Source organism: Cetorhinus maximus, chromosome 15, assembly GCF_964194155.1.
Source record: "Cetorhinus maximus chromosome 15, sCetMax3.hap1.1, whole genome shotgun sequence".
Classification (NCBI taxonomy): Eukaryota; Metazoa; Chordata; class Chondrichthyes; order Lamniformes; family Cetorhinidae; genus Cetorhinus; species Cetorhinus maximus.
The window spans coordinates 80,992,268-81,008,928 of record NC_135893.1 but is presented as its reverse complement, the minus strand read 5'-3'; the positions used below and the strand labels follow the sequence as shown (position 1 = coordinate 81,008,928).

Here is a 16,661-nt window from a genome sequence, read left to right as displayed (position 1 = left end):
CTAAGATGAAAATCCAGTCCATTATGTTGTCAAGAGGAGTTCAAATTTACCTCAGTGTTTTTAATCACCCCAGGCACAAAGTAAATCTCGAGACAATCAAACAGCAATCAGTAGACAGATTTTATCAATTATTAGGGATTAATCAATTACAGCACCACAAATGGTACAGAATATGCCATTAAATGGTGGGATATGGGTTTTTTACCAACCTGAAAAAGGAAGTGTGCTCTCTGCAGCTGCAGTGTCACCGAATTCAGCCAAAAAATAATCCGTTGTTATGAAATATTGTTCTGCAGTGATACAATAGGATCGACCCAACATCATCATGGACCCCAAAACAGGAATACATACATGTTGATTCAATCAACATGTTGCTTCCATGGTGGTCATGAAAACTGGGTGTATTTCATGGAACAGCGTAGAGGGAGCTTTACTCAAATGACAAACCCTTGCTGTACGTGACTCCACATTTGATGGTAACACTGGATACCTGAAATGGAAAATGTTGCATTTCCAGATATTATTCCTCATGTTGATAAATACAAAATTCATAACCAACCATTATTTTAACATGTCAAGCCAGTTGGTATTCATGATCTGTGCAATATTGGTCAATTTGTTAAATACCGACAATAACATGATTTAAAAAAGAATTTTACAAAATCCTATCATTCTTGTCTTTCTCATAGGGGCTCCCTTACTACATCCGGGTATCTGCCTATAATATGAAAGGTTGGGGCCCCCCACAGGTTTCCACTCCTGCATGTGCAACACCATCCTGTAAGTACCACTCTGAAAATTATATAGTTGCTTTCACCTGTTGCTAATATGAGAAACATAGAAGAGATGTAGGTTGTCAGTGTAGAAATGGAGCCCACAGTGGAGTGACAGACTGAGAGACCATAGTCACAATGTGCTGCTTTATCGGCATCTGATTTCAGGTAAGATCGGTCAGATGAAATCAAAAAATGTCAAAGAACAGGGAACAACTATTCATTTGTAATTTTGTTCCTTCGATATCCCATGCACATTATATTCTGTCACAGACTCTAACCCACCTATTTCAACTCCTTCCACAGCCCAGGTACACTCTATCCTATAATATACTCTGCCCACCTATTTAATGTTCCACAGCCCATGTAAACTCTACCCTATCACACTCTGCTCACCCATTTAATCTTCTATAGCCTGCTAGAACTCAGATAGCCATACAGTGAAGGATAGAGCTGCAGCCTAATCTTTAAGCACTTACAAACTTTTATTTACAGAGACATGTATTCCATGTTTTGCACCTCAACCAACAACCTATATATACTTCTGAGAAACAAAAATCAACAAATTAAATTAAAAATCAATAAATCAGAAGGGGTGACAGCCCCTGGTGGGACACTGTAACTAAAGCAAAAAAAGTGAAAGGAAACTTACAAAATTAAATCAAAATGTCATTTCCGGAGGTGATGATGCACCCACAACCTATACATATGAGCATAGGTGAATTCCCAGTTAATGCCAATCACCTGAATATAGTTTAACACCCAATTAATAAACAATGGTCTCTCCTATCCTCCAAACCCTCAACCAGCACTCCCCTTCCTTCCCCAACTCAATTTCATTCTCCCTACCTACTTCACCTTCCCTTCCTGCTCTCCTTCTTGCACTCCTCACCGCTTGGATCCTTGCATCCCTTTCTCCTCTTCCTCTCTCAGTTCTTCTGTCTGTTACACCCTCCTCCTCCCATCTCTTTCTCTTCTGTATTCCCTTCCCATCCCTTACCCCCTTTACATCCATTTTTGTTACTTTTCCATCCCTGTCCTCGCCTCTCCACCCTTATTCTCCTTTGTTCTTCTTCAATGTCCTCTGAATGCCCTTTCAGTTTTCTTTAGTTTTCTCGTCTCGTCTTCTGTCTTTCCTTTCATTACAGGATTGAGGTTTAAATTTCAAGAAAAATTGTATCCTTGCAAATGATTACTACAGCTGATGGCCTGTATGTTGGTGATGTATTGTCTCAACAGATGATCTATATGTTGGTGATGTATTGTCCCAGATGATGGTTTGTATGTTGTTGTTGCATTTGGTTGAAAGGCAGGGCTTGTGTGAACAACACAGCCAAAAAAACCCAGACATGATAGTCAATGAAGTGATCCTTTGGTGTAAGTCTTGATTCCACAAATGTGAATTAAGGATCTTGCTGGTGGCCTGAACACCGTAATCACAGCTCTATCCAATAATAGCATTTTTTTCCTCTTTCTTCTAGCTGAAGGTATTGACTGTTGCTGGGACGCAAGTCCATAGATACTGCCTCCATCTTGTGTCTGATTGGACTTTTCCCTGGCTAGCTCAGGAGACAATAAAACTAATTGTAGCACCCCCTTACAGTGTCGTCTGAGATCAGATAATCCAGCACAGATCAGGGATAAAACCTGGCGCAGTGTATCCAGTGATAGATCAGTTTAGGTTGCTGTTAACTTGGAGCTTTCACAAAAACCTTGTGCTAGATTTTGACTTTTGGAATTTCCTTTTGACCACCACCAGTTCCAAGGTACAGTGGTCCCACCATTTTGAGGGCCTGGCCTCACTTAATACTGGCAGGTGAAGTTCAGGTAGCCAAACAGGCCTGCTGGTGCAACTCACTGGATTGAAGCCTCAGGATCGAGCCTTGAGCAAAGGCTGGTGGGGGGAAGGGATCGTGGATGTTGGGTGGTTCCTGGGGCAGCAGTGGCCCAGATTATCTGGCTAGTCAAAGGACATAATATTTTGCTTGCTCAGTAAGGAGTATCTATCACCATCAAAATTCATAACTAGTATACAGAACTAACAACATGGTTCTTTTTGCTCACTTTCTCCCAGACTGGAGAGAGTATGATGGCAAGGAAGTAAAGCGTGGTGGACAGACTGAAGCCTTGGACCAACTGTTGAATCAAATCAAGAACAACCACCAACATTGCCTGTGCCATGGTAAGTCAGAGCAAAGACTGTCTCCTGCCACTTGTGGCATATAAATCTGTGATTGGGGGTGGGGTGGAGGGGCAGTGAGGTTTTTTTGGTTACATTTTGCATAGTACTTTAACATGAAGGGAGAGCATTGAGGAAGATATGATGAAATGTAAAATGTGAACTTTCAGTAACACAGGCTTTTTTAACTGCCTATCATTAGTACTTCATGTTATTCGGTGTAATTATTTGAAGTAATTTAAAGAGCTATGTTCACAATGTGCTTGTTGGGATCAAAAGAAAATAAACAATGAAAACAGCAAAGGTGTTGATCGACTAGATTGTACAACATCCCACATTGTATCCCGGATTGTTGCACCCAGCCACTCATGTCCAATATCACATTTTCTACAAATAGCAAATCACAACTGAACAATCTTAGAAATGTATATAGAAAGAGAAAGAAACCCAGGTATTTATCTGTTGCTTCTTCCTGATGCTGAGGTAACAAGGATAGCTGAGCAACAGCAGATCTAGAGAAACATCCAAAAATAATTAGCTTTGAACGAACTGAGGACCACTTCCCACAACAGTAGCCTTAAAGGGACAAGCCAAATTAGTAGCTAAACAATAGGAAAGTCCTGCTGGCCCAGGCTATGTTAGTAAAGCCTTGGGATGTCAACATTTATCGATATTTTAAAAATTGTTTGTTTGGCTTTTCCAGAAAATTCAAAAATTCATCTGCAAGGCCGTAAGCACTCAATGTCCAAGAGCCTGAAACACCTTTTTCAGCCAACAAGTAAATTTGTTAAAAGTCTCAAACGGTGAGTTGCTTTCTGTTCTCTGATTCATGGGAATAATCAGCTTCTCAAGTAAATTAAATCAAATTTAATTATGTTGTTGTGTGTTAAAACTATCCCTTTTTTCCCAATTTCCCTCATGTGGCCCTCGCTCTGGCCACACCTTAACACTTCTGCACACTGACCCATTCCAACAACCTTTTCTGAGCATAGCAGGTCATTGAACCTCTTCCAGGACTGCACCCATGTGCGCCACACCATGTCAAGGCTGCTAACCAGTGCTGCCATCTCCTCCCATGCCCTCTTTGTGAGGTGCAGTGGCCTCCTTGACAGAACTGTGAACTTGACGGCTGGTTGGGCGATTCCATACAGATCCCCCACTGACCCCTGAAAAGAGCCGGAGGCATAGAGGTTGAGGGCCACTGTAACCTCCAGAGCTACTAGCATGCGGTGTCCACCCACACAGTCTGAGCTGATCTCAGGCCCAATCACCTGACAAATGGAGGTTATGGTCTCCCTTGAGAGGCGAAATCTCTTTCGGCATTGCACCTCGGACATATTGAGGTAGCTGCATCGCCGCCTGTAAACCCTGGCAGCAGGATAGTGGCATCTTCTGCAGCCCCTTCCGCCTTGGACTTCCTGCTGGCCATGCACCCTTTGTGCCTTCGCCTCTCCTCCCAAAGCTGCATTGGGATACCTGGCTTCCTCTCCCTCTGCCCCTCTCTTCCTCCTCAGAGGACGTGTCACAGAGACCACAAACCCCATGACCAGGGTAACAGAAGGCTGTCTGATACCTGGAAGGGTTCACACGGTCAGAATCCTCGGGGGCTTCGGAGACACCAATAAGTCCTGAACTTAAGCCTGGAAATGGTAACCATGAAGCGCCGAACAGAGATGAAGCTGCCAAGTACCAATAAGCAACCACCAGCAAACTATCTCTAAAACTCCTCACTACTCACACTGGGAATGCTGCTAACCCTTTTTATCCTGCCCTTGGATGAGGTTTGGCAAATTGTCAGCTGCCCGCCTGCCCGTGCGACAAGCACGAAATCACATGGGCAATGTCAAATACAGCTTAGAACATAAGAACATAAGAATTAGGAGCAGGAGTAGGCAATTCAGTCCCTCAAGCTTGCCTTGCCATTCAATACGATCATGGTTGATCTCATTTCGGTCTCAACTCCAATTTCCTGCCCTCTCCCCATTACCCTTCAACCCGTTATTAATTCAAAATCTGGCTATCTCCTCCTTAAATTTATTCAGCGTCCTGGCATCCACTGCACTCTGAGGTAGTGAATTCCACAGATTCACGACCCTTTGAGAAAAGTATTTCCTCCTCATCTCTGATTTAAATCTACCACCCCTTAGCCTAAAACTATGGCCTCTCGTTCTAGAATGCCCCACAAGGGGAAACATCCGCTCCACGTCTACTTTGTCTATCCCCTTTAGCATCTTATACACCTCAATTAGATCTCCTCTCATCCTTCTAAACTCTAGCGAGTATGGGCCTAAACTGCTCAATATCTCCTCATAAGACAAGCCCCGCATCTCTGGAATCAATCTAGTGAACCACCTCCGAACCACCTCCAATGCAACCACATCCTTCCTCAAGGGGACCAAAACTGTGCACAGTACTCCAGTTGCGGTCTTACCAATGCCTTGTACAATTGCAACAACACTTCCCTATTTTTATGCTCTATTCCTTTAGCAATAAATACCAAAATTCCATTTGCCTTCCTTATTACCTGCTGTACCTGCATACTAGCGTTCAGTGATTCATACACGAGGACACCCAGATCCCTCTGCACTGAAGCATTCTGAAGTTTCTCTCCATTTAAGTAATAAGTCATCCTTTTATTCTTCCGACCAAAATGGATAATCTCACACTTATCCATGTTAAACTACATCTGCCAAATTTTGGCCCATTCACCTAAACTGTCCATATCCATTTGTAAATTTCTTATTTCTTCACTTCAACTTACTTTCCCACCTATTTTGGTGTCATCTGAAAATTTGACTATAGTACCTTCTATCCCTGAATCCAAGTCATTAATATAGATTGTAAATAGTTGGGGCCCAAGGACCGAACCCTGTGGCACCCCACTAGTTACAGCTTGCCATCCAGAAAAAGACCCATTTATCCCGACTCTCTGCTTTCTGTTGGTTAGCCAATCCTCTATCCAAGCCTTTTACCCCTAACTCCTTGTGATCTTATCTTGTATATTAATCTTTTGTGCGGCACCTTATCAAAGGCCTTCTGGAAGTCCAGATATACTACATCTACAGGATCCTCGTTATCCACTTTGCTTGTCACATCTTCAAAGAACTCTAGCAAATTAGTCAAACACAATTTACTCTTCATAAAACCATGCTGACTCTGATGGATTGCATTTTGACTTTCCAAATGCCCCATTACTACTTCCTAAATAATGGATTCCAGCAATTTCCCAATGACAGATATTAAACTAACTGGCCTATAGTTTCCTACTTTCTGCCTCCCCACCCTTTTTGAATAAGGGCGTTATATTAGCATTTTTCCAATCCACTGGAACCTTTCCAGACTCCAGGGAATTGTGGAACATTATAGCCAATGCATCCACTATCTCCGCTGCCACTTCCTTTAAGACCCTGGGATGTAGGCCATCAGGTCCTGGGGACTTGTCACCCTTTAATCCCAATAGTTTGCTCAGTACTTTTTCTCTAGTGATGGTGATTGTTCTAAGTTCCTTCTTCTCTATACCCTCTGCACTACCTGTTATTATTGGGGTGGTACTAGTGTCCTCCACCGTGAAAACTGAAGCAAAGTATTGATTAAGCGTCTCTGCCATTTCTGCGTTCCCCACTATTAACTCCCCAGTCTCATCCTCCATGGGACCAACATTCACTTTAGCTACTCTCTTTCTTTTTATAGACTTGTTGAAGCCTTTGCTATCAGTTTTTACATTTTGCGTTAGTTTTCTTTCATAATTTACCTTTGCTCTTTTTATTATTTTAGGCTTAATTGCCTTTATAATGGCCTTAACTGACGTATCTCTGACTCCCACTTGTGCCTGCTGACCGAAATATCGTGCAAGTGCGCAATGATGTTGGGACGCTCACCCGATGTCATCACGCGCTATTTTACGCTCGAGCGGGACAGGCACGTGCCCGCCTGCTCAGTGAAAATTCTGCCCATACATACAAAATACACAAACACAGGCAAAGAAATGCACACACATGCAAGCTCACAGAAAGCACACAAATATAGAAGCACACATACAGAGACACAGAGAAACACAGACAGAAGCACAGGCTCAGGCAGGATAACACACACAGAGAAACACACACATACATGCATAGAAATACACACGCAAAAGTACACACATGCACATAAACACTCAACACACACAACACATGCACACACAAACACGCGCACACTCACACTGAAACACAAACATTTTGTTATGATTCCCATGGAAACCAGTAGCCTAAAAGAACTGAACTTCCCAAACAAGCCAAATGGAAGAAATAAATGGAAAAGATTTCACTTTTTAAAACTTTTATGCAACAATCAAACCAAATTCAACATAAACATGAAATAACAGGCAAATTGTATTCAGTAGATATTATAAATTACATTTTAAATAGCCGATATAATAAAGATAGACGTCACAGCTTTACTGGCAGCCCCTTCGGCATATATGGCATTAATCTCAGCTGCAGTGTCCCTCAAAACTCTGTTTTTCCCAGTTAGAGGTTCAGTTCCTTTATTCACACAGGAGTTAGGCACGATGTCCCATCTGACAGCAGTTTTCTTTCCCAGGTAGTATTTCAGTTTCTTCATTGTACAAAGCCCACCAAAAGGCACACTTTTCTGGATCCCTCTCAGCTTGTCTCACAGAAGCAGGCTTTTTGGTATTTTTATCCAGCTGCACGATGACTTCCTTCCTGAGCTGTCTCACACACACAACTTCTCCACAGCCACTGAATAGTTCTCCTGCTGCAGAAACTAAGCTTCTAGAGCCCTGTGTCTGTTCTGACCATTGGCTAAAATTTGATCTCTCAGCTTGTTTTTTTTTCCCATCAGCTTCTGTTTCCCTAACAGCCTAAGCCAGAGGCTGATTTCTCAGAAGTCTGATGCCACAACCAGGAATTCCTATTTATAAATCCCCATCCCAGAAACCTGGAATTTTGGTTTCTTTTGCAGTTAGGGACTGTCTCAAAAATACACAGGCTTTGAAACCATGGTCAGTGCAGACAACAGCTTGCAAACTGCGGATTTCATCACAACACACACATTTCCAGAAACACATACAGGTCACAGAAACACACACAGGCCACAGAAACACACAGACATAGAAACACAGGCTCAGACAGAGAAACACACACAGGAACATACACAAAAAGAAACACACATGCATAGAAATATACATACACAGAAGCACACACACGCACAGAAGCTCACACATGCACAAACGCACACAACTCACAGAAACACACACACACCCTGAAACACAATGCATACACCCACATGAAAACACACACACTCACATTGGGTGGAATTTAATGCCCTCACCCGTAGCGAGTTTGTTGGCAGGGGCATTTAATCAGGCAGGAGGGTGGGGAACCAGGAGCCTTTCTGTCTCTGTCCCATTTATGTCCAGAGTGGATAGGCTCATAGATTGCTCTCCCACCCCACAGCCACTTGAGGCCCTAATGCCCACTTAAGAACCTCATTCTGCTGCTGCTGGTATTCATCCAGCGGTGGGCATGACTTGCTATGTGGGAAGCCCGAAAAGCAAAGCCTGTCAGGGTTGCTTGCAGACTACGGGGGTTGGTGGGTGGAGGTGGTGGGGGTTGCCTCTGAGGCTCGGATTAGAGAGGCTCACTGGTAGCGCAAAAGCCAAGGCTGATACTTGTAAGGAACATACCTTTTTATTTCTGTGGACTGTTGTAAAGAACATATCTTTTTATTTTCTATTGGACTGTTGTTTAAAATTACAATGGCTGCAGTTTGAAAGACATGTCCCCTGGAATAGGATGAGAGATATATACAATGTTGCAGTCCTGGAACAGAGTGTGCCATGAAAGACAGGATGGTGCTGGAAAGGAATCCTGGACCAAGGGAACTGCCTGACAACAGCATTTTAATAGGCTCCTGACCAGGTGACCAGTGTTTGTGTGAACAGCAGTGCAGCTGAATAGCTCCTATCCTGATAGGAACAAGACCTAAAACCTCTTTCTCCTGTGTGCAGAATATTCCAGTAATGCCCACAATAATAGCTAGCTGTTTTGTTTTCTCCTCATATCTCGATAACCTGCTCCCTCTCCAAGGAAACCCCTGTAAAAAGGAAAAGGGGAAAACCACTGTTAGGGACATTGAGAAGCAAGTTCTCAATCAGTGAACTAAATACTGAAAGTGCTGGAAGACGACCACCTCGTGTCATCAACAAGAACTGAAAGGAATTTGAAAGACATCGATCAAAATCAACCCATTGAATCCTGGTGCTATTGAACTGTTTATTCCACCCTTCAAATCCATGTTATATGTGTGTGTGTGTGTGGATTTGAGAAGGGGGTAGCGTTTAAGTTATAGTGTTAGAAGTTAGCAGTTCATATTTCTTTCTTTTGCCACTAGTTAAAGATAATTTGTTCAATGAACAGTTATTAACTCATTACGTTTACAAACCTGGTACTTGTATTCTGTTAACCTAAATTAAACAGTTAGGTAGAATTGGGCAATCTTGTGGTTTGGTCAAATTTTTCGCATTTGTCGTGGCTCAGCGAGCTTTGGGGCTTGATATTACAGTGCACTATCCCCAGTGAGTCGTGACACACTTCTGTGCAGTGCTGATGGAGCACAGTACTGTCAAAGGGGCAGTACTGAAAGAGTTTTGCCCTATCAGAGATGCCTTCTTTAGGATGAGACATTAAACCGAGGCCCCATCTTCCCTCTCAGATGGATGAAAAAGATACCATGGCAGTATTTCTAGAATAAATAGGGGAGCTATTCCTGCACCCTGGCCATAATTATCCCGCAATCTACATCAGAAAAATAGATTATTTGATCATTATAATCAATGCTGTTTGTGGGAGCTTGCTGTGCACAAATTGGTTACTGCGTTTCTTGCATTACAACAGTGACTACACTTCAAAAGTACTTCATTGGCAATAAAGCACTTTGAGATGTTCAATGGTCATGAAAGTCGCTAAATAAGTGCAAGTCTTTATTTATATACACACGCACAAACAAACACATTTCAACATGTACACAAATACACACACTTTCTGCAGGACACAGTAAAGGCGATGAACGGCTGCACTGTTCTTTCCTAGGCCAAGGTAATTATGGTACCACCTCCTACCAAAAACCCCTCACCCCATTCCCCAGTCCAACTGTGACTGAGATCATTGAACTCAGGATGGCGCGGGGTCAAAGATGGGATCTGTCTTAGTGTGGCTCAGTGCCACACTGGGAAGTACCTTTGCCCTCTACCTTGACCATCAGGCACTGGACACCATTTACTTTGTTGAGTTGTATTTGTGCTTGTCCATTGTGTAAAGTTACACAAATATTGATAGTGTTATCCTTTTTTTTTTAGAGGATTATACCTAACAGCGATATTCTACAAGGATGATGACATAATTGTGACACATGAGGAACAGATTCCAGTGGTAGAGATGGATGATTCGTACTCCAGCTCGCTGATGCAAGATTTTCTTTGGTTCACAAAGGTATATGGATAAAAAGGACTGTCAGATTATTAATAGGATCCTGTTTGAAGTAGTTTCCTGTTGTTGAGTGAATAAATGTCCATGGAATATACTGCATCGTGTGAACCTAGAAGCCCCCAGGTTGGGTCACTGCTGTGTGCTGAGTTGGGGGGGTGGTGGAGTTTTCCCAGCCAGTTTGGGGAGAGGTTACAATGCATGCAGGGAATTAATTCCCCTGAAACAGACTTCAGGTTGAGATCACAAAGTCATCCTTCCTTCTTCTGGCTTTTCCCATGATGGGTTCCAAAGTCTATAGGGAACACTATTCCCCTTGGGTCTGGCAGCAAAGCAAATGAGCCAATTAAAAAGACAATTAAGAGCTTCATTAACCCTGGATCTTCTTTACCACCCAGCATACCAGTTACACGCTGTGTCTGCACCTCATCAGGTTTTCACATAGCAGGAGCTCAGAATGGAACTGACCTGATAACAACAGTGTAGGGATCACAGCTGCAAGCCCGTGGTCAGCCATATTGAAAGGCTGGTGCTGATAGGAGCAGTTCTTTCAACCTAAATTCACTGATTTCATTGGGAACAGCAACTTTGTGCAATGACTATCAAGTGCCAGAGATACCGCTAAGGTTAATCTCACCTTATTGCCCGTAAGATTTTCCTGCAACATGGGGTTTACACATTCTGCAGTTGCTTGGACCTCAAAGGAGGAGGTACAGATTTCTCCAGCCCAGCAGCCCCAACGACAGAAGAACCATATCCAGCAGCAGCTGTCTTCACCACAGCCACATGGAGCTGCATCACTGAAGGGGTGGACGCAGGTCTCCTCAAGGACCACTCCTACCGATGACCACCGATCAGACTGATGCTGGACAGATGCACCTGCGGTAGGCAGGTTGGTGAGGATGAGGTCAGGTATGTTTTTCCCCCTTGTTGGTTCCCTCACCACCTGCCACAAACCCAGTCTAGCAGTTATGTCCTTTAGGACTCGGCTAGCTCAGTCTGTAGTGGTGCTACCGAGCCACTCTTGGTGATGGAGATTGAAGTCCCTCACCCAGAGTACATTCTGCACCCTTGCCACCATCAGTGCCTCCTCCAAGTGGTGTTCAACATGGAGGAGTACTGCTTCATCAGCTGAGGGGTGCAGTATGTGGTAATCAGCTGGAAGTTTCCTTGCCCATGTTTGACCTGATGCTTTGAGGCTTCATGAGGTCTGGAGTTGATGTTGAGGAATCCCAGGGCAACTCCCTCCAGTCTGTATACCACTGTGCCGCCACCTCTGCTGTGTCTGTCCTGCCGGTGGGACAAGAAGCACCCAGGGATGGTGATGGTGGTGTCTGGGACATTGTAAGACTTGATTCCGTGAGCACGACTATGTCAGGCTGTTCTTGATTAGCCTGTGGGACAGCTTTCCCAATTTTGGCACATATGTTAGTAACAAGGACTTTGCTGGGTCGAGAGGGCTGGGTTTGCCGTTGTTGTTTCCAGTGCCAGGTCGATGCCGGGTGGTCCAGCCAGTTTCATTCCCTATCCAATTTTCTGTAGCTGAGTTGCTTGCTTGGCCATTTCAGAGGGCAGTTAAGAGTCAGTCCCATTGCTGTGGATCTGGAGTCATATGTAGGCTAGACCAGGTAAGGAGAGCAGATTTCCTTCCCTAAACAGCATTAGTGAACCAGATAGGTTTTTACGACAATTGACAATGATTTCATGGTCATCATTAGACTTTTAATTCCAGATTTTTATTGAATTCAAATTCCACCTTTTGCCGAGGTGGGATTCAAACCCAGGTCCCTGGGTCTCTGGATTACTAGCCCAGTGACAATACCACTATGCCACCACATACCTTGATTGACCATTGCATAGTCCTTGCGGAATGAAACCATCTTCACACTGAGAGTGCCCTCCATTGTGTTGTGTAGCACTACTGCCATGCTAAATGGGATAGATTCCAGCAACTCAAAACCAGGCATCCACGAGGCACCATGGATGATCAGCAACAGAATCGTATTGAACCACAATCTGTAATGTCATGGCCTGAAATATCCCTCACTCTGCCATTACCATCAGGCCAGAGGATCAAACCTCGTTCAATAAGGAGTGCGGGAAAGCATGCTAGGAGCAGCACCAGGCGTACCTAAAAATGAGGGGCCAACCAGGTGAAGCTAAAACACAGGACTATATGCATGCTAAACAGCAGAAGCAACATGCAATAAAGCAAAGCAATCTCTCAATCACCAGATCAGATCAAAGGTCTGCTCGCACCAAGTTCAGTTCACCATCTCTGTGCTAGCTGACCTACATAGGCTCCCAGTTAAGCAATGCCTCAATTTTATAATTCTCATCCAGGTTTTCAAATCCCTCCATGGTTTTGACCCTCCCTAATCTACTCCAGCTCTACAACCCACCAAAAATCAGCCCTCCTCGAATTCTGGCCTCTCAAGCCAGATTCTAATCATTGTCATTGGCAGCCATGCCTTGATTTGCCAAGGCCCCAAATTCTGGAATTCCTTCTCTGAACCTCCCCGACTCTCCTCCTCTTTCCTCCTTTAAGACACTCCTTAAAACTTATCTCTTTGACTATAAATTTTTGGTAATCTGCCCTCATACCTCCTTATGTGGCTAAGTGTCAGATTTTGTTTGATAATACTCCTGTGAAACACCTTGAGAATTTTTACTACATTAAAGGTACTTTATAAATATGGGTTGTTATTTCCACTCATGGAATTGGGCTGATGTGTTGTTTGGAGAATGTGCATTACACCCCACTGTGATTTATAAAATTATACAAGATCTTTCCAAGTAAAATATATTCCAAAGAGGAAGAAGAACTGGAAAAAAGCATCCATAGCTAAGCAAGGAAGTTAAAGATAAGATAAAGGCAAAAACTATGGCATACCAAATTGCAAAGGTCAGTGGCAGGCTGGAAGATTTGGAAACTTTTAAAGATCAACAAAGGGTTACTAAAAAATAATAAAAAGAGCAAAGGTAAATTATGAAAGAAAACTAGTGCAAAATGTAAAAACTGATAGCAAAAGCTTCTACAAGTATATAAAAGGAAAGAGAGTAGCTAAAGTGAATATTGGTCCCTTGGAGGATGAGACTGGGGAGTTAACAGTGGGGAAAGCAGAAATGGCAGAGACGCTTAATCAATATTTTGTCTCAGTTTTCACATTGGAGGACACTAGTACCACCCCAATAGTAACAGGTAGTGCAGAGGGTATAGAGAAGGAGGAACTTAGAACAATCACCATCACTAGAGAAAAAGCACTGAGCAAACTATTGGGATCAAAGGGTGACAAGTCCCCAGGGCCTGATGGCCTACATCCCAGGGCCTTAAAGGAAGTGGCAATGGAGATAGTGGATGCATTGGCTATAATATTCCAAAATTCCCTGGAGTCTGGAAAGGTTCCAGTGGATTGGAAAAATGCTTATATAACGCCCTTATTCAAAAAGGTGGGGGAAAGGCAGAAAGTAGGAAACTACGGGCCAGTTAGTTTAACGTCCGTCGTTGGGAAATTTTGGAACCATTATTAAGGAAGTAGTAATGGGGCATTTGGAAAGTCAAAATGCAATCCATCAGAGTCAGCATGGTTTTATGAAGAGTAAATTGTGTTTGACTAATTTGCTAGAGTTCTTTGAAGATGTGACAAGCAAAGTGGATAATGGGGTTCCTGTAGATGTAGTATATCTGGACTTCCAGAAGGCCTTTGATGAGGTGCCACACAAAAGATTAATACATAAGATAAGATCACACGGAGTTGGGGATAATACATTAGCTTGGATAGAGGATTGGCTAACCAAAAGAAAGCAGAGAGTCGGGATAAATGGGTCTTTTCTGGATGGCAAGCTGTAACTAGTGGGGTGCCACAGGGTTCAGTCCTTGGGCCCCAACTATTTACAATCTATATTAATGACTTGGATTCAGGGATAGAAGGTACTATAGCCAAATTTGCAGATGACACCAAAATAGGTGGGAAAGTAAGTTGAAATGAAGAAATAAGAAATTTACAAATCTATATGGACAGGTTAGGTGAATGGGCCAAAATTTGGCATATGTAGTTTAACGTGGATAAGTGTGAGGTTATCCATTTTGGTCGGAAGAATAAAAAGATGACTTATTATTTAAATGGGGAGAAACTTCAGAATGCTTCAGTGCAGAGGGATCTGGTGTCCTCGTGCATGAATCGCTGAAAGCTAGTATGCAGGTACAGCAGGTAATAAGGAAGGCAAATGGAATTTTGGCATTCATTGCTAAAAGAATAGAGCATAAAAATAGAGAAGTGTTGTTGCAATTGTACAAGGCATTGGTGAGACCGCACCTGGAGCACTGTGCACAGTTTTGGTCCCTTTACTTGAGAAAGGATGTAGTTGCATTGGAGGTGGTTCAGAGGAGGTTCACTAGATTGATTCCAGAGATGCGGGGCTTGTCTTATGAGAAGATATTGAGCAGTTTAGGCCTATACTCGCTAGAATTTAGAAGGATGAGAGGGAATCTAATTGAGATATATAAGATGCTAAAGGGGATAGACAAAGACGTAGAGTGGATGATTCTCCTTGTGGGGCATTCTAGAACGAGAGGCCATAGTTTTAGGCTAAGGGGTGGTAGATTTAAATCAGAGATGAGGAGGAATTACTTTTCTCAAAGGGTCGTGAATCTGTGGAATTCACTACCTCAGAGTGCAGTGGATACCGGGATGCTGAATAAATTTAAGGAGGAGATAGCCAGATTTTTAATTAGTAACGGGTTTAAAGGTTATGGGGAGAGGGCAGGAAATTGGAGATGAGGCCGAAATAAGATCAACCATGATCGTATTGAATGGCAGGGCAGGCTCAAGGGGCTGAATTGCCTACTCCTGCTCCTAGCTTTTATGTTCGTATGTACTTATGTTTCAGGGGTATTCAGGGGTGTGATGTGTGGTTGAAATTGCAATATCGTAGCTACTGAAGCAGTGGCCAGTGCCCAACAACAGAATGTCATACCTATAGAGAATATTGCCAGCTGTGAAACACCTGCCTGTCTCTGGGTATGGCAGTGAATTCAGATTATTGGAAAAGTGTATTCACCTGCAGCAAAGTGTGTTGGCCAGAGTGCAATTATTCCCGCTGTCTGCTTCTGATGCAGGTATCATGTATGTGGGAAGACAGTCGATGGCTGGGTCAGTGTATGTGTCCCTCCTTATCCTCCTGCTCATCGGTACTACAGGCTCGTCATAAGATGCTCGTAGCAGTTGTTCAACTTCAGGTGAGTCTGAAAGTTTCCTCTTAATTCTTTGAACTGAACTTACATAAATTAGAGACACTCCACTTCATGTTTTGTCATACCTGTTCCATTGCAACGTACTCCGGCGAGAGACTCGCGCTACCTCTTTTTGGGAAGACCTGCGGAACCACAAGCCAATCAGGTATTGGCAAGGCCAGCAGCGGGTCTCCCCCTGGAATTAAGTCTCTGGAGGGGTAGAAGTCTCGCCTACGGAGAGCTAACGGCCAGTCAGAGGCCTGCAGGTATTGTGATCAGCAGCGCCACAGGGGAGATGGTGATTGCTGCAGGAAAAACACCCGGTGGAGCAACCCAGTTCACAGGTAAGTAATGTTGGGGGAGGGGTTTTCGCGGGGTGGGGGTCAAGGGAAGAGGCGTGTAGGGATCAGCAGCAAGAGCAGCGGGGTGGCTCTCCCCTCCCAATGTCCAGTGATTAAGCACTGAGTGCATTTGATCAAGCGACACCCGCCCCCAACGGAGGTGACAGGTCTGCCCACAACTGGGTTAATACCAGCAGCAGCCAGATGAGGCCCTTAAGTAGTCATTAATTGGCCACTTAAGGGCCTCAATAAGCAGCGGGATGGAAAGGTCAACCATACGCCTCCTCACCCAGAACTTAATTCTGGCATAGGTGGGAAGGTGGCAGGGTTCCAGTATGCAACCATCCTGTTTAATTACATGCCCTTCCCACCTCCAAGCTTGCCACCAGTGAGAGCACAGGATTCTGCCCCATCTTTTGTTACAGGTAGAGTCAAAAAATATTAATTGCTTGTATGAGCTGAGGGAGACTGAGGCAATTACCACCATTCATAATATATCTGATTTTAGTAAGGCATTCTTTTATGATTAGGCTTGAATGCACAGGTGCTTTAGGGGTAATGTACAGATCTTGTATTCTACAAGACCTCCCACTGTTTATCTGTACTTTAATTCATTAATAGCTCTGCCCTGTGTATTGTGGTGATGCC

At 43.6% G+C, this 16,661-nt stretch overlaps 1 protein-coding gene across 1 annotated transcript in view; it reads left to right on the top strand.

Annotated features, from left to right (window-relative positions):
* Nucleotides 1-16,661, top strand: part of LOC144691123 (ankyrin repeat and fibronectin type-III domain-containing protein 1-like) — a 753,296-nt gene that overhangs the window by 653,908 nt on the left and 82,727 nt on the right. The window contains exons 8-12 of the mRNA XM_078559192.1: nt 690-780; nt 2,848-2,955; nt 3,656-3,755; nt 10,313-10,445; nt 15,559-15,678. Coding sequence (XP_078415318.1) covers nt 690-780; nt 2,848-2,955; nt 3,656-3,755; nt 10,313-10,445; nt 15,559-15,678 — 552 coding nt within the window. The remainder of the gene's footprint in view (nt 1-689; nt 781-2,847; nt 2,956-3,655; nt 3,756-10,312; nt 10,446-15,558; nt 15,679-16,661) is intronic.